The sequence below is a fragment of the Delphinapterus leucas genome, chromosome 5, assembly GCF_059928025.1.
Source record: "Delphinapterus leucas isolate spDelLeu-1000000601 "Yukka" chromosome 5, BTC_Dleu_Yukka2, whole genome shotgun sequence".
NCBI lineage: Eukaryota > Metazoa > Chordata > Mammalia > Artiodactyla > Monodontidae > Delphinapterus > Delphinapterus leucas.
In genome coordinates this window covers 40,855,519-40,879,367 of record NC_143133.1, presented here as the reverse complement: position 1 = coordinate 40,879,367, position 23,849 = coordinate 40,855,519, and the positions used below count along the sequence as shown (strand labels likewise).

Sequence of the window (23,849 nt, the reverse complement as noted above, 5' to 3'; positions counted from 1 at the left end):
GTATTAAGTATTTGACTACAAATTGGATGAGAATCAAGAATGTGGCAGTGTTATTTTTGTGAGTGTACATACTTCTTCTCCTTCCCACACAAAATAATGGGATATATTAAAAGGAATATGATATATAAGAGGCAGGAAGCAATCCCTCTGTTGTATTTGGCTTTGTTCAGGCTCTTATTACAGTATCATGTCCAGTTTTACATTGCTCATTTTAAAGAGGATGTCAAAAAACTATATGTAGCATGTCCTGGGAAGAACCAACAACTATGATTAAAGGGATAGAAAATAGGTCCTTTGAGGCAAGTTTAAGGAATTGAGTTTGTTTATTCTGGAAGGGAGATGGTGAAGGAGTTACTTAACTATTTTCAAGTACATGAAGGGTTATTATAAGGAGGACACTCTCATGTTGTTCTGCAAATGCACAGAGGACCGAAAGAGGAAATCGACTTATTTCATTTAAAGAAAATTGTGTTAAACACTGAAATTGACTGTCAGGGGATGTCATGGAATCTCCATTTTTGAAAATATTTAAAAAGAGCAGCAGCAGATGGTTATTTATTGAAAGGTTTAAATGTTTGACCTCATGAAAGTGACAGGCAGAATTGTAGACCTTGAAGCTTTTTTCACCTCTATGATATGATTTTCTTATATTTTATTGAAACTTACTAAGCATATCCCAGATATCTCATTGGAAAACCACTTATAGTTTGATAAAATTATTCTTTAGCTTGCATTGTATCTTAATTGCTGGATTTATCTTGAATGAAGACATTCAGTATTATCTGTCTGCTAATACCTAAATTGAAGTCAGATACAAACAGTCCACGTTTGTACTTTTTATACTCTATTCAACATATCTATTACGTAACAGTGTTCATTATTAATATTTTTTAAAGTAGTATATTATAAATATTCTGTAACTCTTTTGCGACAGGGAATCCTCTTGGTATATGATATTACAAATTATCAAAGCTTTGAGAATTTAGAAGATTGGTATTCTGTGGTGAAGAAAGTGAGTGAGGAGTCTGAAACTCAGCCACTGGTTGCCTTGGTGGGCAATAAAAGTAAGTTATTAATGTTTATTTATATATAGGAAACTTTATTTGTCTATCCTGTAGTTTTTATTCCTAAAAAAAATGATGTTTGGAAACATAAATAGATACTGTTTTCCTGGAGTGAGCAAGTTGAGGAGAAAATTCCTAAAGATGTGTACAGTCTTTTCAATAACAGTTTGATGCTTGATCTGTCGTAACTGCTCTGCCACTTTGGCCAATTCCTTGTTAAGGTAAGTTCTGTTCTGCGGTGTGTGTGTGTTTTGGCTTCCTGTTGTCTAAGGAAGCAGCGTGGACTATTAAGAACAGCAACACAGCTGCAGATTTTATGATATTACACTGCAGCTTCAGCTCTGCCCCAGAGATTTTGAGAGATACATTTCATTAAATGATACCCTGTTCTAGGGAAGGAAGCAGTGTCTGCGTGGAATTTTGTGTGCATTGTTCCTTGCTCTCAGCGCTCATAAACTTCCTTTTCTAAATTTTTGAGGTTTGTTCCTAAATACAGATTTTTTTTTTGGAGAAAGAGTATATTGGGAGAGGAGTGGTGCTTGGTAAAAATGATGGATAAGTAATTTTTGAGATCTCTCTCTTGGGCTATGATATACAGCATATAAAAATTATAAGACTGAATTCAGTACAGGATTATTATTTGGTTCATAGTCCTGCAGTGCATTTACCCTGGTAAAGGGGACCTTAATAAGAGTTTTCAAATATATAAGATATGATATTACCTAATCTTCTACAACCTATTTGAGGTCAGAAAAAGAGAAAATGAATTTAAATTATACCATGGAGAATTCAGGTCAGGAACTGTTTCCTGACTATAAGCTTTGTTAAATCAATACCCAAGTATACTACCAAGAGAATTATCTTCTCCAAAAGTCTTTAAAAATGCAGTGCATTTTTTTTTGTCTATAATTGTTTAGGAAATAGTACTTCCTGAAGGACCAAGCCATGATTTCTTCATTATGTGGTTTTGCACACTTAGATGAACATTTAATAAATCCAAGCCTTACTTCAAAACCATTACAAAACAGGTGTGAATATCATTTCTCTGAAGAGTTAAAAATATAAATTTTATAATGCTTTCTAGAAAACAGTATCACATATCACAAAATGGATGGCTTGGGTAAAAGAAACATTTTTTTTTTAAAGCTTTAGTTAAATTTTGCTCATCTATTTTTTAGATCTAATTGAGTGAATCAGATGCTTTTCAATTCATTGAAATCCCCCTTTACAAATCATAAGTTTTGATGAGCTTAGGTTCTGTTTCTGAGTGCAGCTTTTCATTTTAGGAGATCATTTGTTAGTCATTCGTCATGTCACCAAAGCATTGGTTTATATTATAGTTAGATTTGTGCTTTATTGGAGGTTTCCCGTCACCTTTTGGGAAATTATAGAGTAAGGGAGTGATGGGGGTTGGGATTTGTTTTCATTTCTTTCAGGATATAATCTAACTACATCTGGAGTAATGGTGTAGTGGTGCACGATTATATACATTATGTTATGTGTTTATGCTATCCTGTGAGGCCTCCGCCATTGGTCACTGTCTAAGACAGGATGTCAGGCTAGATGGGCTATTGGACTGTGCTGGTGATGCCATTCCTGGGTTTCAAAAACAAACATTTATATAATTATATGAATTTATGCACAAAACTGTTACAGTGCTATATTTGAGATATAATTGCATGAAAGTCAAAAGAATTTTTTCACTTTTGGTTTAGCTCTAACCCCTTTCTTGTATTTATAATACTTTCTTTCAGAATATGATCATATAATAGAGTATGCAGACACACAGAATGTTACATGTGTAAAATTAAGTGATTAGAGATGAACATTTTCCTGGATATTATTTACTGCTCTCTGTCACCAGCCCAGTTTCATATGATCAATATGATCATGTAGTGAATAATCTTACAATTTGTGTTTACAAGTTGATGTTACATTATAGTAGTATGCACTCATTTTCTTTTTTGGGAATATATTAAAAAGCAAAGACTTTTTTTTTGAGCAACACCAAACTAGTTAAAGAGATTTTATTAAGAGTTTCTATATCAAGGGCCTCATGAAACATTGGAACGTTTTCCAAGTCAAGGAAGCAGCTCTGAATCTGAGAATGTTCCAGATGGCAAGGCTTTCACAGTTGTTTCATCTGACTTTTTTCATTCATCAGATGAGTGTTATATTTGTTCAATCTATTGTTTCTTTTTATTCCTCTTTTTCTGCTTTCTCTTGAGTTAATTGATCATTTATTATTACATTTTATTTCACCTATTAACTTATACACATTATATATTTATATATTATATTTTTAGTTGTTTCCTTAAGATGTTCACTATACATCCTTAATTAGTCTACCTTCAAATAATAGTATATCTCTTCGTGTGTAGTATAAGGAACTTAAACATTAGTGTTTAATTACCTCCCGCCCCAATCCTTCGTGTTATTATTGTCAGATATATTTTTACATATTCTATAAATAATTTTTGCTTTAAACAGTCATTTAGCTTTTAAGAGCAATTAAAAATAAGAAAAAAAGGTACATTTTATTTTACATTTACTTATTACATTGCCAGCACTCTTTATTTATCTGTTTAGATCCAAGAGTCTGTTTGATAGCAGATTCTGCTTGAAGAACTTCCTTTAACATTTCTTTTAGAGTAAATCTATTGACAATGAATTTCCTCAATTAAAAGCAAAGACTTTAGATACTGGTTAAAGGCAAAGCAAAAGAAGCATGATGGGAAGACGTTTGAAGCTGAATTATTATGATCATTATCTATACAGAGTCATCATGTGCCTAAATGATCTTTTAAAAATTCGTTATTCTGTCGTATTCTTTGCTTGAATAGAAAGCATATGTTGAAAAGAAGTATGTGTAGGCTGTGAAAATATTGGCAGCAGTAGCCAACTTTTAGCCAAAGTTTAGCAAAAAGATGGGATACAGAGAAAATTTCCATACAAAGAGTGTGTGAATTTGTTCCATAGTAAGAGCTTATAATTAGTAAGTTATAAAATCATGTACTTTTTATTAAAATATGGTAAACTCTCAGAAATTTGGGCTGAGGATTGAGAATAGTTTTAGGTAAAGATGAATTACAGGTTTATTTTTGTAAAAATTACATTTTATTATGGTTTAACTAGTGTAGGTTAATGATATAGGCAGCAGAGGAAGAATAGAATTGATAATTAGTAAGTTAATTATTTCAGTATATAATACTTAAAAGTATATAATATATTTGACCCTTGAACAACACAGGGGTTAGGGGCATAGTTCCTTCCTGCAGTCAAAAATCCACGTTTAATTTATAGTCATCCCTCTGTAAACTCTGTTCCTCCTCATTCACGGTTCTGCATCCATGGATTGAATCAACTTCGGATCATGTAGTACTGTAGTATTTACTATTGAAAAAAAAAAGCTGCATGTAAGTGGACCTGCACAGTTCAAACCAGTGTTGTTCAAGGGTCAACTGTACTTAAAACAAATTAATTTATTTTATTTTATATTCAATTCTAAAAGGTTATAAAACAGTAGTGTTATTTCTTTGTACTGTTTAAGATTTTAAATGAAGTATTGAGTCGTGGTTAAGATCAGAGGGTTTTAAATTTAGACAGACTTTGCTTACAAGCCCAATTTCTTCACTTATCAGCAGTGTAACATCAGACAAGTTATGTCTTTAAGTCTCAATTTCTTCATCTGGAAATAAGGATAATGGTTTCTGTCTGATAAAGTTGGTTTAAGGATTAAATGAACTATTACATAAAAACACTTGGAACACATCTCCTGTACACTGTAAGTGCTCAATAACTATTAGTTATTATTATTAATCATAATAGCCTTTTAAAAGCATGGACTATAGTTTCAGTTAGAAAGATCACAAGTTACAAATTAGTACAGCTGACATAGATATTTTACAAAAGTAGCCTGAAGAAAATGGTTCCTAGAGAATTCCTTTGTCACCATCTTATTCCTTGCTTTTTACCACGATAGTTCTCATGCTATGTGTTGGGTAGGGCAATTCATTCAGAAAACATTGTCGAGTGCCAGCTATGTGTATTCAGCTAGCCATTGTTAATTTGTGCAAAGGGTTGAACCACAGAGAGTGCTTAAGGAGTGATTGGGACCTGCTAATATGGGTCTTAATTTTATTCTTTTTCTCTACCATCTTCAAGTTTTCTAGGAATTTGACTTTCTTTTGCTTTGTCTGGTTGTTGGGATTAATAAATAAAATTATGTTCAAATTTCCATGGAAGGCCCTACTTTTCCCTAGTGAGGTAAAAAAATATTCCTGGTAGTAACTTTCAAAATGAGAAAGAGGGAGGATTTCCCTGGTGGCGCATTGGTTAAGAATCTGCCTGCCAGTGCAGGGGACACGGGTTCAAGCTCTGGTCCGGGAAGATCCCACATGCTGCAGAGCAACTAAGCCCGTGTGCCACAACTACTGAGCCTGCGCTCTAGAGCCTGTGAGCCACAACTACTGAGCCCGCGTGCCACAGCTACTGAAGCCTGTGCACCTAGAGCCCATGCTCCACAACAAAGAGAAGCCACCGCAATGAGAAGCCTGCGCACCACAACGAAGAGTAGCCCCTCCTCACCGCAACTAGAGAAAGCCTGTGCACAGCAACAAAGACCCAATGCAGCCAAAAAAATAAAAATAAATAAATAAATAAATTTATTTAGAAAAATGGGAAAGGGGTAAGTCATCTACTTATTCTGTGTGTTTTGTGGAAGTTCCATTGGAGTTTGATGATGTCTGCAGCTCCAAGTACAGTGCGTTGTCTGATCGGCTATGAATATAGCCACATAAGCACCTGGAAACAATTATATTACCATCTAAGGCAACTTCTGCACCAGGCTTAATACCTGATTTCCTGGCCTTGAAGGTCTTGCTCTCCCAGCATCGGGGCACTCTCACTTGATCAAAGCCTGCGCTGCAGAACCTAGGGATTTTCAATATATGACCACTTATTACAGGTGCACCTGACCATGGCCCAACACACAATCATCAACTCTCATGTGAACTATGGCACTAGCTTCCTAACTCTTCCTCCTGCTCTTAGCTTTGATCTCCTAAATCCAGTTCCCAAATGGCAAATCATACTGTATGACTTCTCTCCTTAAAACCCTCTAGTGCTTTCTCATCACACTAGAATGAAATCCAAACTCCTTATCCAATTTCATCAAGCACAGGGTTATCTGACTCCTACCTACATCTCAGACCTCATTTTCTACTAAATGCTCCCTTGTCCACTATATGTGTAAGGCACATTTGTCTTGGCTGGCTCCATTTTGTCATTTGGATCTCATCTTAAATGTCATCTCCTCAGAGTTGCCTTCTTTGACCGCTCAAATCTAAACGAGTCATCAAGTCCCTTTTTGTCAGGACGTTCTGTTTCAGTTACTTGCATAGTCTCATTGTCATCTGATATCATTTCTTGTTTGTTTCTTGTCTGTCTAAGCTCTGTGAAAGCTAGGGACCTCATCACTTAGAACAATCTCTGAATGAATGAATACCAAATGAGTGAATAAAAGCCTTTTCAGGAAGACTCTCTTGAAATTAAAAGTGTATATGGCCTGGGATATGTTATTCAGGGAAAATGGTTTTCTTAATGAGTAGGTAACAGAGAACTTATTAGATGGCCTTCAGGCCCAACTGGCCTAGTGAATTCCACTCTGGTGAATAATGTCAGAGTTTCTTAAGAAACACATTGAAGTTATATTATGCTGGGTCATGTTAGAGATAAAATGTCATAGATTTTATATCATGACTTTAGGTTAAATAAATCTAAAAAAATTAAGAATTTTGCTTCATTGTGACTTTTACATACTGGTAGAAACTTACACTTTCAACTTTTTATTTACAAATTTTAAATTTGTGTGTTTAATTTAAAAATCAGAGTCTGCACTCAAATACACTTTTAGGTTTTCTTTTAGTGTTTCAGGGAAAGTTCAGATTAAAATGAAATGAACACTCAGGAATATTAATTTTTTAAAGATTAATTTTATATTCAGTCCATGTTTTATAACCACATGGCATTTTAATTTGTCATTTTGTTATTTTCTATCTTTAAGCTGTTATGTTTTCCTACTATCTGATCCATCACCTAGTTTCTCCCCTGACTAGCTAACATTCTCAGTTGAATAGATTGTAAACAGAAATTAACAGGGTTGCATAGGAGCTGCCCCCTTCCTGATTTATAGCATCTTAGTTAGTGGAGGGGTGGTGGTTATCAGTAACTTGTATTGGGAGTAGGAATTATCATGCTCCAGTATAGAGTGGATGGATGAATGATTTCTACTCTTAAAGATATTAAACAGATCCTTTCCCAAATAAAGACTAATAACTCAGATTTTTAAACAATCTTCATGACAGATGAGGGCATAGAGAAGAGTGCATCAACACTAATTAACAATGTTGAGTGTATATTCTTCTTAACAGTGATTGATTGTTCTTGGAGTACTATCTCTGCCCAGGAAGTGATGTTTTACACTGTGAGGTTCAAAGGTTACATTTTAATGTACCCTGTAAGTTGTGTTCCCTGAACTCCATGGAAATGTATTAGTAAAACAAGTAAATTTTAAGTTGAAAATTTTACTGATGCTCTCAGTAAAGTTATCACAAGGCTTTTAAAGACTCTTCTTTATTCTTCATAATAGATGAGTATGAGATGGCTTTATGTCCAGTTTTAAGAACTTTATGGGAATTTACATGAAAGTACTTACCTATACTGCGACTCTTTTGAGTTTTCAAAAATTCTTATTGTATCTGGAGAGTGGAAATGTGAAACTATGAAGTAAGTAACATTTACTTTGATTCCTGTTTTGAAGGATTCATATCAACTTCTATAAAAGTGAACAAGTGAGTCATTATTACCAGTTTGTTTAAAAGAGTTTACAATTTATAAAGCATAAACAAAAACTCTTTTGAGGATTTGAAAAGCTCATTCTGTTTATACAGTCTAAATTATAACATTCTGCCCCTTACCCATTTACTTTAATATGGTTCTTTTTGTTCTGGTGATAGTAATCCCAAAAGTATCAGACCCAAGTGTCTTTTTCAGATGGACCTAATGTTTCTGTTGCTTCATTTTTTTTTTCTTTTTCCTCTCTTTATATGTAAATTTGTCAAATAGAGCTATGACTATTTACATACTGGAGGATGCTGGTAGCATCTTATTCTGTTATTGATAGCATCAGTGTTCTGTATACTGAGTGAGAGAGTATTTTAATACGTACGCTTACAGCTGTTCTCTTATGTGGTATTTCACACTCCTACTGTACTTTAAGAACACTGATAGTATTTCAAATTTAATTGGTTGAGTAGTTTTATCAAATTAAACGCATAAGCTTGCATTCACACTGGTGTTGTGACTGATACATTGGGGAAGAAAATGTCAAATAAGTGCTTTTTCATAATACTAATCAGAAACTGTTTTTCACCTGACAGTTGTTGCAGTGATGTTATTATGTCATTTCATAGTTACTTTTTTTTAGTTGGCCTACTTTAAACCATTTTGGCAATATTACAGTTTACTTAGCTTGAGAAGTTTAAGGATTTTGTGGTTTTGTTTTGTTTGTTTTGGGGGAATTGTGTAAGCATTTCGGTCATAGCAATCTGTTTATATGATTTCTGTCTGTCTTTCATTGTCATGATAGAGAAAGTGTATTAAATGCTAAAGAAAGCATAATCCACCTGTTGTTTCTTTTATGATGACTCTCTGATTTTAAATTTTAGAAGAAATTAAAAATTAAATATTAAAAAAGAATACAGCTATAAAAACTTTTTGTGAAAAGATTTGAGATTTTTATTAATGTAATTTAAGCCCCTTTAATGATTTACTTTATATTTGCTGTGATTGTTTAATAAATCCAATATAGATTAAAAGAACACTATAGTGGGGATCAGAAAACTTTGTCCTGCTACTGTCATTTTATCTAGCTACATTACCTTGGCAATTTATTTAATCACTTAAGATGATCCTCATGTATAAAATAAGGGGATTGTACTAGGCAATCATGAGCACCTTCTATTCCTAAAATATGATGACCCAAACTATGTTTAGTTGTAAGTCTGATTAATTGAACATATTTGTTGCCATACAATTTTAAGAGAGTTTAACTTTTCATGTGATTGAAATCCTGTCTTCTTATCTTTGCAGAGATGATTTCTTAGGCTCATTTTATCATTCAGTTATTAGATTATTAAGTATCCATTTTCTATATACATGAATAGGTGCATATACCTAATAACAATAAATATAACCAAGATTTATTGAATTCTTAGTATTTGCCAGGCACACCCTGGAAATATGACCAACTTTCAAGTGCTTTTTGGGGCTCTAAAAATAGCATTTCTTATTTTTCTTTGAAGTATAGTTGATTTACAATATTATGTTAGTTTAGGGTAAACAACATCATGATTCAATATTTTTATAGATTATACTCCATTTAAAGTTATAAAATATTGGCTATATTCCCTATGCTGTACAATATATCCCTGTAGCTTATTTCTTTTATACATAGTAGTTTGTACCTTTTAAGCCCCTACCCTATCTTGCCCCTCTTCCCTTCCCTCTCTTTACTGGTAGTGACTAGTTTGATCTCTATAATGTTCTGAAAAAGTCACCTTTTTTAGAGCAGAGTTTTTTATTTTATTTTTTTACTGTTTGGAATTATGTAGGTGTTCTGTAACTAAAGCTCCATGAATGCAGAGACTGTCTACCTTGTTCACTGCTGTGTCTCTAGTATCAAGCTCAGTCCCTGGCACACAGAAGATGCTCAATAAATACTTGCTATGAATGACTAGAAAATTATTAATTCTCTACCTTAGTAAAAGATGAAACTATGGAAATTTTGAGATGATAAAGAGAAAATAATACTGTTTTTTCCCCTAGCTTTTGTAATACTGTGAGGCTAGGTTTTTCATCTGGAAGAGGCATATAATAACAGCCTCACTTGGTGCTTATGAGTTACTACTACATAAGATCATGTAAAATGCCTCTGACATTACACACATAGTTCTTTTGAAAACGAAACTCTTAGCCCTCATCGCTTAATTTTCATTCAAAATTTTAATTTTAAAAAGATGAGAAGTGGTACTTTCCCTTATGGATATTTATTTTATAGTGTGTTCTAGCACCTTAATATCTTTAATATAGAGGCAGTATGAGTAGTGGTCAAGGACACAGACTTCTAAGTAAGACCACTTAGGCTCAGATATGGGCTCACTTATTTAAATGTGTGACCATGGTAAGGTACTCACCCTCTTTGTACCTTAGTTTTGTCATCTGTAAAATGGAAATAACAATAGCACCTACCTTATAAGGAGGTCGTTATAAAAATTAAATATATGTAAAGCTCCTAAAACCGTGCCTGGTATATATAGGTGCTGTATGTGTTAGTTGTTATTATTGTATTTCCCACTCTTTCTCCAGATCCTTTCTTCTAGTTATGGGTACTGGGAGGAGGTATTGCCAAGTCTCGTATATTTTTAATTTAAGGATTTAAAAATCAAAAACATTAAAAATTTTGTGGAATGTCTTTGAAATACATCAAAAATGATTAAAATTTTGGTTATAATTATTGTTTGGAAGCCACCCTTCACTTAACTTGTAGTTTAGAAGTATATTTTTCTGAAAAAATATTTAAATTCTATTAATGGAGGTGATATAATTTTGATATTCAATCTGAATGGTGAAAGTTGCCATGAATTTTTATCTCAAGTTTATTTTGCTTTTGTAGACATGTGTCTAATAAAAAAAAAGATGCTGCATAAACCATCATTGGAGTTTGAATGTACTTCTGTTTTTGGTTGAGGTATAAATGTTATTTCTGGCTGTGTCCTTCATACTTAGTTCTTCTTACAACAAATGGAAAGGCCTTAATTGTACCTAAGGGAATAGTTAATCCACAGTGGACATATGGTGGACAAAAGCCGAGTCTAGTAAATGAAATAAAATTATAAATGGTAAAGATTTGAATGCTTACAAAATCTGGCAGCTATAAAAGATAGTGTATTGTTTGAGATTAGCAAATTTTCTCTGAAGCATGATAGTAATAATTCTTTTCTTGGTGTGTTTTTGTTGTATATTTATATGTAAATTCGACTGAAAGACATACTCTCAACTTATGTATTAAGCATATTTGTCTTTTTTTATTGTTCATTAAGCTTTGTGATGTGACTTTGACGTCAGTAATAAAGGCTGATGATATCACATTTTTGGAAAGTTACTGCTCTTTTGATTGGGGGCAGTTAATTAGCATTAACCCAGAACAGCTCTTGGGCTTTATGGATTTGAGCATTATATGTGGTTGCACTGCTCCAGCAAAAGGTTAAGTATTAATGGAAAATGGTCACAGCCCTTTTACTTAAAGAAAACATGTTACTTGTAAGTTTTCTTTTGATTTTACTTTTACAGTTACATTGAATGTCTTCATTCATTTAGCCATCCATAAAGCAAATATTGTTGCACATGCGGTGGATAATAAGTCTTTTTAGGACTACTTGTGTGGCATGTCACAGATCATTAACTGCAAGTAACCACCTGACTTGAGGGAAGCCTGGAAGCATCATTATAGTGAAATAAGCTTTTATTTAGGTATCACTGCAGCAGATTGATTTATTGAAATGTCACCAATTGCTACTGTGAAAATATATTCTCATTATCATTCAGGGAATGGTAAAAATTAACCACTGTATACTGTAAAAGATATATATTGCTAACAGTGGAAAAAATAAGAATAAATATTATGGTCTGTATTTTTCTAATAATTAGAGAATTAATTAGATGATTAATTAGGCTAAATTAGGTAATTCTTGTAGGATGTTTTCACATCTATGTGTGATTCTATACATGTGTTAAAGGCATGTTCTCAGTTCTTTCTAATTTGAAATACCTTAAAATTAAGCAGCATAGAAAGATAATAGCAAACTTAATATAACTATTGTATTTAAGACAGTCAATCCATAAAGTAATAAGCTCTTTCTGTGAGCACACGGCTGCTTCCTAGGCACATATATCATGAATCCAGCCTTCAGGAAACTTGTCTTTTTGTGGAAGTAAGATTAACATAATGGACAAAAGGTACAAAAGAAAAACAACATATAGTTTAGCACTACTGTTTCAATGAGAGGGAAAGGATTAAGAGGAATGTAGACCTCAAACGGAGTTTTTGCAAAACTGGTAGGGTTTGGATACATCTTGTTACAGGTAAGTCTTGAGCCAATTCAGGGTTATCTCTGCATTTGGAATTTAATGTTGGCTTTAAAATTTTTTTTAATTTATTTTTTATTGGAATATAGTTGATGTACATTGTTCTGTTAGTTTCAGGTGTATAGCAAAGTGAATCAGTTTTACATATATCCACTTTTTTTGATTCTTTACCCATATAGGTCATTACAGGGATTGAGTAGAGTTCCCTATGCTATACAGTAGGTCCTTATTAGTTATCTATTTTATATATAGTAGTGTGTACCTATCAATCCCAATCTCCCAATTTATTCCTACTCTCCTTTCCCCCCTGGTAACCGTAGGTTTGCTTTTTACATCTGTGACTCTATTTCTGTTTTGTAAATAAGTTCATCTGTACCATTTTTTTTGGATTCCATATATAAGTGATATCATATGATATTTGTCTTTCTCTGTCTGACTTCACTCAGTATGACAATCTCTAGGTCCATCTGTGTTGCTGCAAATGGCATTATTTTGCTCTTTTTTATGGCTGAGTAATATTCCATATTATATATGTACCACATATTTATCCATTCCTCTGACGATGGACATGTAGGTTGCTTCCATGTCTTGGCTATTGTAAATAGTGCTGCAATGAACATTGGGGTGCATGTATCTTTTCAAATTATGGTTTTCTCCAGATATATGCCCAGGAGTGGGATTGCTAGATCATATGGTAGTTCTGTTTTTAGTTTTTAAGGAACTTCCTTACTGTTCTCCATAGTGGCTGTACCAATTTACATTCCCACCAACAGTATAGGAGGGTTCCCTTTTCTCCACACCATCTCCAGCATTTGTTGTTTAGATTTTTTGATGATGCATTTCTCTAATAATTAGTGATGTTGAGCATCTCTTCATGTGCTTTTAGGCCAACTGTGTGTCTTTTTTGGAGACCTCCTAGAGTAATGAAAATAAAAACAAAAATAAACGGGACCTAATTAAACTTAAAAGCGTTTGCACAGCAAAGGAAATCATAAGTAAAACAAAAAGGCAACCCACAGAATGGGAGGAAATATTTGCAAACGAAGTGACCAACAAGGGATTAATCTCCAAAAAGAGCTCATGCAGTTCAGTATCAAAAGACAAACAACCTAATCAGAAAATGGGCAGAAGGAGCAATCCCACTACTGAGCATATAACCTGAGAAAACCATAACTCAGAAAAATACATGTACCACAATGTTCATTGAAGCTTTGTTTACAATAGCCAGATCATGGAAGCAACCTAAATGTCCATCGACAGATGAATGGATAAAGATGTGGCACATATATGCAATGGAATATTACTCAACCATAAAAAGGAACAAAATTGAGTTATTTGTAGTGAAAGAGATGGATCAAGAGCCTGTCATACAGAGCGAAGTAAGTCAGAAAGAGAACAATACCATATGCTACCACATATATATGGAATCTAAAAAAAAAAAAAAATGGTTCTGAAGAACCTAGGGGCAGGACAGGAATAAAGATGCAGACATAGAGAACGGATTTGAGGACATGGGGGAAAGGGGAAGCTGGGACGAAGTGAGAGGAGCATTGACATATATACACTACCAAATGTAAAATGGATGGCTAGTGAGAGGCTGCTGTGTAGCACAGGGAGATCAGCTCGATGCTTTGTGTCCACCTAGAGGGGTGGGATATGGAGGGTGGGAGGGAGGCTTAAGAGGGAGGGGATATGGGGATATATGTATACATGTAGCTGATTCACTTTGTTGTACAGCAGAAACTAACACACCATTGTAAAGCAATTACACTCCAATAAAGATGTAAAAAAGAAAAAAGAAAATGGGCAGAAGATTTAAATGTTGACTTTTTTTACAAAAAAAAAAAAAATCTCCTAAGAACTCATTTTAGAGTTTCTTAAAATATGAGTCCCACTTCCATATTTTGGTGTTTGTTTCCATGCTAGGAGGATCTAAATAACAAAAAATATTAGAGCCTGTATTAGTTTGCCAGGGCTGCCATAACAAAGTACCTCAAACTGGGTGGTTTAAACAACAGAAATTTATTTTCTAACAATGCTAGAGGCTAGAAGTCTGAGATCAAAGTGTCTGTAGGGTTGGTTTGTAGATGGCTGTCTTCTCCCTTTATCTTCACATGGTCTTTCCTTCGGGCATATCTGTGTACGAATCTCCTTTTTTAAGGATCACAGTCATGCTGGATTAGGGCCCATCCATATGACCTTCAATTTTACCTTAATTACTTCTTTAAAGGCCCTTATATTGAAATAAAGTCACATTCTGAGGGTCTGGGGGTTAGAACTTCAACATATGAATTTGAGGGAGAGCAGGTTTGACATAGTTCAGCCCAAAGCAGAGCCATTATGCTTTTAATATGTTAGAAGTAAATCTCAAAGAATCATAGAAGTTGAAGCTAGAATAATACAGAAATCTTCTGATTTTATTATTTTATTTACTAATGAGGAAAACAAAATAAGAGCTCTTTTGAAAACGTTATGAAAATCAATGGACGTTAAATTTGTAGACCACCTTTGAATATTTAATATATGAAACTGTGGATTAGATTATTTGAATAACTTTTTGTTTGTTATCAGAATCAAATGCACATACTATGCAAATTATTGGAAGAATGTTTCTAAAAGCAAATGGTGCCCTCCTCCTTTTTGTTCTGTTCTGGTACTTCTAAAATTATAATGGAAGCCAAAGGAAAGGAAAGTGAGTTGATTTACAGAAATAGAATATCACATATGACTTTTAGAACCACGTAGGCATACATTGAAAATACTGTGGGTTCAGGTCCAGACTACCGTAGTAAAGCGAATATCACAACAAAGTGAGTCACACAATTTTTTTGGTTTCCCAGGGCATGTAAATGTTATATTTACACTATACTCTAGTCTGTTAAGTGTGCAATAGCATTATGTCTAAAAAAACAACATACATACCTTAATTAAAAATACTTTATTGCTAAGAAAACACTAATCATCATCTGAGCCTTTAGCAAGTTGTCTTGTTGCTGGTGTAGGGCCTTGCCTCATTGTTGATGGCCGCTAAATGAGCAGGGTGGTAGTTGCCAAAGGTTGGGCTGGCTGTGGCAATTTCTTAAAATAAGACAATGAAGTTTGCCTCATTGATTGATTCTTCCCTTCACAAACACTTTCTCTTCTGCATGCAATGCTGTTTGATAGCATTTTACCCACAGTAGAACTTCTTTCCTCAGACATAAAAAAGAATGAAATACTGTTATTTGCAGCAACATGGATGGACCTAGATAATATTATGTTTAGTGAAATAAGCCTGACAGAGAAAGACAAATACTATATGATATCACTTATATATGGAATGTAAAAAATAACACAAAGGAATATATATGTATACATGAAACAGAATCACAGATACAGAAAACTTGTGGTTCCCAAAGAGGAGAGGGAAGGGAGGAGGGACAAATTAGAAGTATGGAATCAACAGATACAAAATACTATATATAAAATAGATACGCAATAAGGATTTACTGTATAGCACAGGGAATTATACCAGTTACCTTGTAATAACCTATAATGGGATATAACCTGCAAAAATACTGAATTACTATGCTGTAAACCTAAAACTAACACAATATTATAAATCAACTATACTTCAGTAAAAAATCAACAACAAAAAATAGTCACCTGACAAAGAAAAAAAAATTGGAGTCAGTCCCCCTTAAACCCTACTGCTGCTTTATCAACTCAGTTTATGTAATATTCTAAATCCTTTGTTGTCATTTCAACAGTCTTCACATCATCTTTACCAGAAGTTGATTACCTCTCAAGCAACCACATTTTTTAGTTATCTGTAAAAAGCAACTCCTCATTCATTAAAGTTTTATCATAAGATTGCAGCAATTCAGTCACATCTTCAGGCCCCACTTCTAGTTCTGTTGCTGTTTCTGCTACATCTGCAGTTACTTCCTCCAATGAAGTTTTAAACCCTTCAGAGTCATCCAAGAGGGTTGGAATTAACTTCCATACTTCCGTTAATGTTGTTATTTTGACTTCTTCCCAAGAATCACTAATGTTATTTAATGGCATCTAGAATGATGAATCTTTCCAGAATGTTTTCAATTACTTTGCCCTGATCCATCAGAGGAATCACTATCTTTGGCAATTACAGCCTTACAAAATGTATTTCTTAGATAATAAGACTTGAAAGTTAAAATTACTCCTTGATCTTTGGGCTATGGAAAAGATGTTGTATTAGCAGGCATGAAAACATTAATCTCATTGTGCATCTCCATCAGAGCTCTTCGGTGACCAGGTGCATTGTCAGTGAGCAATAATATTTTGAAAGGAATCCTTTTTTTCTGAGCAGTAGGTCTCAACTGTGGGCTTAAAATATTTAGTAAACCATGTTATAAATAGATGTACTGTCATCTAGACTTTGTTGTTCCATCTAGGAGCACAGGCAGAGAAGATATAGCATAATTTTTAAGGGCCCTAGGATTTTCAGAATGGTAAATGAGCATTGGCTTCAACTTTAAGTCATGAGCTGCATTAGCCCCTAACAAGAGAGTCAACCTGTCCTTTGAAGGCAGGCATTGACTTCTCTCCAGTTGTGAAAGTCCTAGATGGCATCTTCTTCCAATATAAGGCTGTTTTATCTACATTGAAAATCTGTTGTTTAGTGTAGCCACCTTCATCAGTTAACTTAGCTAAATCTTCTGGATAACTTGATGCAGCTTCTCTATGAGCACTTGCTTCACCTTGCACTTTTATGTTATGGAGATGGCTTCTTTCCCTAGACCTCATTAATCAACTTCTGTTACCTGCAAACTTTTCTTCTGCAGCTTCCTTACCTCTCTAAGCCTTCGTTAGTTAAAGAGAGTGCTTTGCTTTGCATTAGGCTTTGACTTATGGGAATGTCTTGGTTGGATCATCTTCTATCCAGACCACTAAAACTTTCTCCGTATCAAGAAAAAGTTTGCAAATGATGCAACCAACAAGGGCTTAATTTCCAAAATACACAAACAGCTCCTACAGTTCAATAACAGTAAAACAAACAACCCAATCAAAAAATGGGCAGAAGACCTAAATAGACATTTTTCCAAAGAAGGCATACAGATGGCCAATAGGCACATGAAAAGATGCTCATCATTGCTAATTACTAGAGAAATGCAAATCAAAACTACAATGAGGTACATATATACAGTGGAATATTACTCAGCCATAAAAAAGAATGAAATAATGCCATTTGCAGCAATATGGATGGACCTAGAGATTATACTAAGTGGAGTAAGACAGAGAAAGACAAATATCATATGATATCACTTATATATGGAATCTAAAAAAATGATACAAATGAACTTATTTAGAAAACAGAAATAGACTCATAGACTTAGGAAAACTTATGGTTACCAAAGAAGAAAGGTGGGGGGGAGTGATAAATTAGGAGTTTGGGGTTAACATATACACACTACTATATATAAAATAGGTAAACAACAAGGACATACTGTATAGCACAGGGAACTCTGCTTAATATTCTGTAATAACCTAAATGGGAAAAGAATTTGAAAAAGAATAGATACATGTATATGTATAACTGAATCACTTTGCTGTACACTGGAGGCTAACACAACATTGTAAATCAAAACTGTACTCCAATATAAAATAAAAATTTTAGAAAGTAGTAGAAAAGTTATTAAAAGAAAACTACAATGAGTTACCACCTCTCACGAGTTAGAATGACCATCATTGAAAAGTCTACAAATAATAAATGCTGGAGAGGGTGTGGAGAAAAGGGAACCCTCTTACACTGTTGGTGGGAATGCAAATTGATACAGCCACTATGGAGAACAGTATGGAGCTTCCTTAAAAAACTAAAAATAGAACTACAATATGACCCAGCAATCCTACTACTGGGCATATACCTAGACAAAACTATAGTTTGAAAAGATACATGCACCACTATGTTCATAGCAGCACTGTTTACAGTAGCCAAGACATGGAAACAATCTAGATGTCCATTGACAGATGAATGGATAAAGAAGATGTGGTGCATATATACAATGGAATATTACTCAGCCATTAAAAAGAATGAAATAACACTGTTTGCAGCAATATGGATGGACCTAGAGATTATCATACTAACTGAAGTAAGTCAGAAAGAGAAAGACAAGTACCATATGATATCACTTATATGTGGAATCTAAAATATGGCACAGGTGAACGTATCTGTGAAATAAAAACAGACTTACAGATATGGAGAACAGACTTGTGGTTGCCAAGCGGGAGAGGGTGGGGGAGGGAAGGACGAGGAGTTTGGGATTAACAGATGCAAACTATTATATATAGGATAGATAAACCACAAGCTCCTACTGTATAGCACAGGGAACTATATTCAATATCCTATGATAAACCATAATGGAAAAGAATATGAAAGGAATATATATATATATACACACATATATATATATATATATATATATATATATATATATATATAACTGAGTCACTTTGCTGTACAGCAGAAATTAAACACAACATTGTAAATCAAGTATAATAAAAACTTTTCTCCATATCAGCAGTAAGGCTGTTTTGCTTTCTTATCATTTGTGTGTTCACTGGAGTAGCACTTTTAATTTCCTTTAAGAACTTTTCCGTTGCATTCACAACTTGTCTGTTTGTCACAAGAGGCCTAGCTTTTGGCCTATCTCAGCTATTGACATGCCTTCCTCACTAAGCTTAATCATTGTAGATTTTCATTTAAAGTGAGAGACGTGTGACTCTTTCTTTCACTTGAACACTTAGAGGTCATTGTAGGGTTACTAATTGGCCTAATTTGAATATTGTGTCTCAGGGAATAGGGAGGCATGAAGAGAGAAAGAGAGACGGTGAAATGGCCAGTGGATGGAGCAGTTAGAACACACACAATATTTATCGATTAAGTTTGCAGTCTTATATGGGTTCAGTTTGTGATGCCCCCAAACAATTACAACAGTAACATCAAAGGTCGCTGATGATACATCATCTTAACAAATATAATAATAATGGAAAAGTTTGAAACATCATGAAAATTGCCAAAATGTGACACAAAAACACAGAGTGAACAAATGCTGTTGGAAAAATGGTACCAATAGACTTGCTCAATGCAGTGTCGCTACAAACCTTCAATTTTTAGAAAATGCAATACCTGCGAAGCACAATAAAGTGAAATGCAATGAAATGAGGTATGCCTGTATCTAACATTCAAGTGAACTCTCTTTTTTTACTGAATATGCTAGGCTTAATTACAGAAGATGGTCTATTTTATCTTTTTTTGAACTGATGGTTTTCTGTTGACTTTTTTCAAATTTAAAAAATATGATGCATATGGAAATATAAACTTTAAAATTTTTGGAAGATGTTGAGGAACAAATGAACTATCCAGGAATCTGTTGGACACATATAAAAAGTAACTGAGTTTTAATAAGAAGCTCTACCTAGTATTGTTATAATCGATCATATAGTCTCCATATAATCAAAGATTTGTTATTGATAGTTTTTCAAGTGATCATTACAGAGAAAATTTTCAGGTGCAACAAGGCAATCATGACACACTTGATGTGATCAGTTGGGCTCTGTATTATAAATATATATAATAATGTGATAAATATATATGATTACAGCTTATATTCTGATATGCTTTCTAAAGAGCGAGGAATGGGTGGAGCTATAGTTAGTGCTTTTGGAATTGTATATATGTAATTGTGTTCGAGGGCATTATTCATTGTGTATCATATTGGAGCAAAATTTAGGGATTAAGAGAGGGTTTAGGAGTTTTGTATGCATGATCAAAAGTTTTATTGGCTTTATTAATTCAGAGTGGTGAAATAGGAACAAAGCACTTTCTATCACCTCAAGAGACTGTTGACCATATTATACTTAAAAAATTTTGTCATAGTTATGGGATGCTGTAGTTATGGGATTTTTAAAGAAAATTTAGATATAATTCACCTACCATAAAATTCACCATTTTAAAGTACACAGTTTTTAGTATATTCACTGGGTTGTGCAGCCATCACCACTATCTAATTCTAGAACATTTTCTTTACCCCAAAAAGAAACCTTGTACCCATTAGCAGTCACTATTGCCCTTTCTCCTTCCCTCCATTTCCCCTCCCTAACTTCTGGCGAGGTACTATTCTACTTTATGTTCCTATGGGTTTGCTTATTCTGTACATTTCATATAAATGGAATCATGAAATATGTGACCTTTTGTGTTTGGATTCTTTCACTTATAATAATGTTTTCAAGGTTCATTTATGTTATAACATGTATCAGTACTTCATTTCTTTTTATGGCTAAATAATATTCCATTGTATGGATATAACTTACCACATATTGTTTACCCATTCATCAGTTGATGGCCATTTGGGTTTTCCAGTTTTTGGCTATTATGAATAATGCTTTTACGAACATTTATGTATAAGTTTTTGCATGGACATAGGTTTTTATTTCTCTTGGGAAGATACCTAGGAATGGAATTGCTGTGTCATATGGTAACTTACTTTTGGAGGAACTACCAAGCTGTTTTCCACAGCAGTTGCACCATTTCACATTCCTACCAGTGATGTATGAGGGCTGCAGTTTCTCTAGATTCTCACCAGCACTTGTTATTTTACTTTTAAAAAAAAAAATTATAGCCATTCTAGTGTGTGTGAAGTGATATCTCATTATGATTTTGATCTTCATTTCCCTAACAATGATGTTGAGTATCTTTTCAGGTTCTTAATGTCTATTTGTATATCTTCTTCGGAGAAATACATATTCGAATCATTTGCCCGTTTTTAAGTTTTGTTGTCTTTAATTGTTGTGTTGTGTTCTTTAGAGGATATTATACCCTTATCAGATATACAATTTATAAATATTTTATTTGATTCTGCAGGTTGGCTTTTCATTTTCTTAGGTCATTTGATACACAAAAGTTTTTGACTTTGATGAAATCCAATTTATTTTTTTCTTTGGTTGCTTATGCTTTAGGTGTTATATCTAAGAAACTATTGCCTTATCCAAGGTCATGAAGTTTTAATTTAATTTAATTTTATTTTATTTTTGGCTGCGTTGGGTCTTCATTGCTACATGTGGGCTTTCTCTAGTTGCAGAGAGCAGGGGCTACCCTTGTTTTTTAACATCTTTATTGGAGTATAATTGCTTTACAATGGTGTGTTAGTTTCTGCTTTATAACAAAGTGAATCAGTTATACATATACATATATCCCCATATCTCTTCCCTCTTGCATCTCCCTCCCTCCCACTCTCCCTATCCCACCCCTCTAGGTGGTCACAAAGCACAGAGCTGATCTCCCTGTGCTATGCGTCTGCTTCCCACTAGCTATCTATTTTACATTTGGTAGTGTATATATGTCCATGCCACTCTCTCACTTTGTCCCAGCTTACCCTTCTCTTTGTTGCGGTGTGCATGCTTCTCATTGCGGTGGCTTCTCGTTGCAGAGCACGGGCTGTAGGCGTGCAGACTTCAGTATTTGTGGCACGCAGGCTCAGTAGTTGTGGTGCACGGGCTTAGTTGCTCTGTGGCATGTGTTATATTCCCAGACCAGGGATTGAACCCATGTCTCCTGCATTGGCAGGTGGATTCTTAACCACTGCACCACCAGGGAAGTGCCAAGGTCATGAAGATTTATACCTATGTATTTTTTTAAAGAGTTTTATGGTTTTAGCTCTTAAGTTTAGGTCTTCAATTCATTTTGAGTAAATTTTTTTAATATATTTATTCATTTGGCTGCGCTGGGTCTCAGTTGTGACACACAGGATCTTTGTTGCCGCATGTGGGATCTTTGCTGCGGCATGCAAACTCTTATTTGCGTCAAGTAGGATCTAGTTCCCTGACCAGGGCTGGAACCTGGGCCCCCTGTATTGGGAGTGCAGCATCTTAGCCACTGGACCACTAGGGAAGTCCCTTGAGTAAATTTTTAAATGGTGTGAGTTGGAGTCCAAATTCATTTTGCATTTGGATATCCTGTTGTCTCAGCATAATTTATTGAAAAGACTGTTCTTTTCCCATTGAATGGTTTTGGCACTCTTGTCAAAAATCAATTGACTATAGATATATGGATTTATTTCTGGATTCTTGCTTGTATTTCATTGATATGTATTTCTATCCTTATGCCATTACCACACTGTCTTATTACTGTAGCTTTGTGGTAACTTTTGAAATCAGGAAGTATCTAATACTCCTGCTTTATTCTTCTTTTTCCAGATTGTTTTGACTATTCTGTGTCCCTTGCATTTCCGTATGAATTTTAAGATCAGCTTGTCATTTTCTGCAAAGACATCAGCTGGGAATTTGTATTGAATCTGTACATCAATTTGGGGAGTATTGCCATCTTAACAATATTAAGTCTTCCAATCCAGGAACATGGAAGTTTAACAACGTTGTAGCTTTCAGGGTATAAAATTCACCCATCTATAAAGTATTTTGTACTTTTCATGCTGTTGTACTATTATAAACGGAAATGTTTTTGTGATTTCATTTTCATATTCATTGCTAGTATATAGAAATGCATGTGTTTCTCTGTATTTATATATACTACAACCTTGCTGAAAAAGTTTATTAGCTCTAGTAGTTTCTTTTTTTTTGCGGTGTGGATTCCTTAAGACTTTCAACATACAAGATTATGCCATCTGCAAGTAGAGATGATTTTTTCCTTTTCAGTATGGATACTTTTTAATTCATTTTCTTGCCTAATTGCCCCAGCTTAAATTTACATTGAACAGAAGTGATGAGAACAGATATCTTTGTCATGTTTTTATCATGAAGAGTGTTAGATTTTGTCAAATGCTTTTTCAGTATCGAGATAATCATTTGCTTTTTTCCTCTATTCCAGTTTGATTGTGAATAATCTCAATTGACCTACCTTCAGGTTCACTGATTATTTCTTTTGTCTGCTTGGGTCTGCTACTGAGCCCCTCTAGTGAATTTTTCATTTAAAAAGTGCTTGATAAATTCCATGATGTTTGTTATTTCTAGATCTGTTTCTCTGATTGATTTTTTATCCTGGTTATTACTTGTATTTTAGTTTCTTCATATATCTAATACTTTTTTTTAATGGGCTTTGGATATTTTACATTCTTGAGTCCTGGGTTTTGTTATCTTATTTTGTACTTTGGTAGGCACTTAAATTATTTGTAACTTGATAGTTTATAAGCTTTGTTAGCGTGACCATACTCTAGAGCTCGTTTAGCCCTATTCCTAAGGTGTTACCCTTTTGTGTTCTTCCATTGAATGCCCTGGTATTTAATGAGTTCTTTCCTCTTTAGTGGTTGGAAGTTGAGTATCTCCCAGTTCTGTTCACATTCTGGGAATTTTTCTAGTTGCAGCTTTCTCATTCTTCTTTGCCCAGTCTCATGGAGTTTTGCCTATACATGTGTAGTTTAGTAGTCAAGAACAGACTCAAGGAGACTCTCATAAAGATTTCTGGACCTTTTCCTCTTTGTAGCTGTCTTCTTTCTGGTACTCTGCTTCACAAGATCCCAAATGCTTCAGTTTATTTGAACTGCAATCTCAGTTTCCTCTAGTCTACAGGCTGATGGTTTTCAATACTTTCCTTGTGTTCTTCTTCTCCTTTAT

The 23,849-nt window shown here is 34.2% G+C and overlaps 1 protein-coding gene across 3 annotated transcripts in view; it reads left to right on the top strand.

Annotated features, from left to right (window-relative positions):
- Positions 1-23,849, top strand: part of RAB28 (RAB28, member RAS oncogene family) — a 94,395-nt gene that overhangs the window by 20,847 nt on the left and 49,699 nt on the right. For all 3 annotated transcript variants that reach the window (XM_089911678.1, XM_022566993.3, XM_022566995.2), the window contains exon 4: positions 935-1,064. In XM_089911678.1, the coding sequence (XP_089767804.1) occupies positions 935-1,064 (130 nt within the window). The remainder of the gene's footprint in view (positions 1-934; positions 1,065-23,849) is intronic.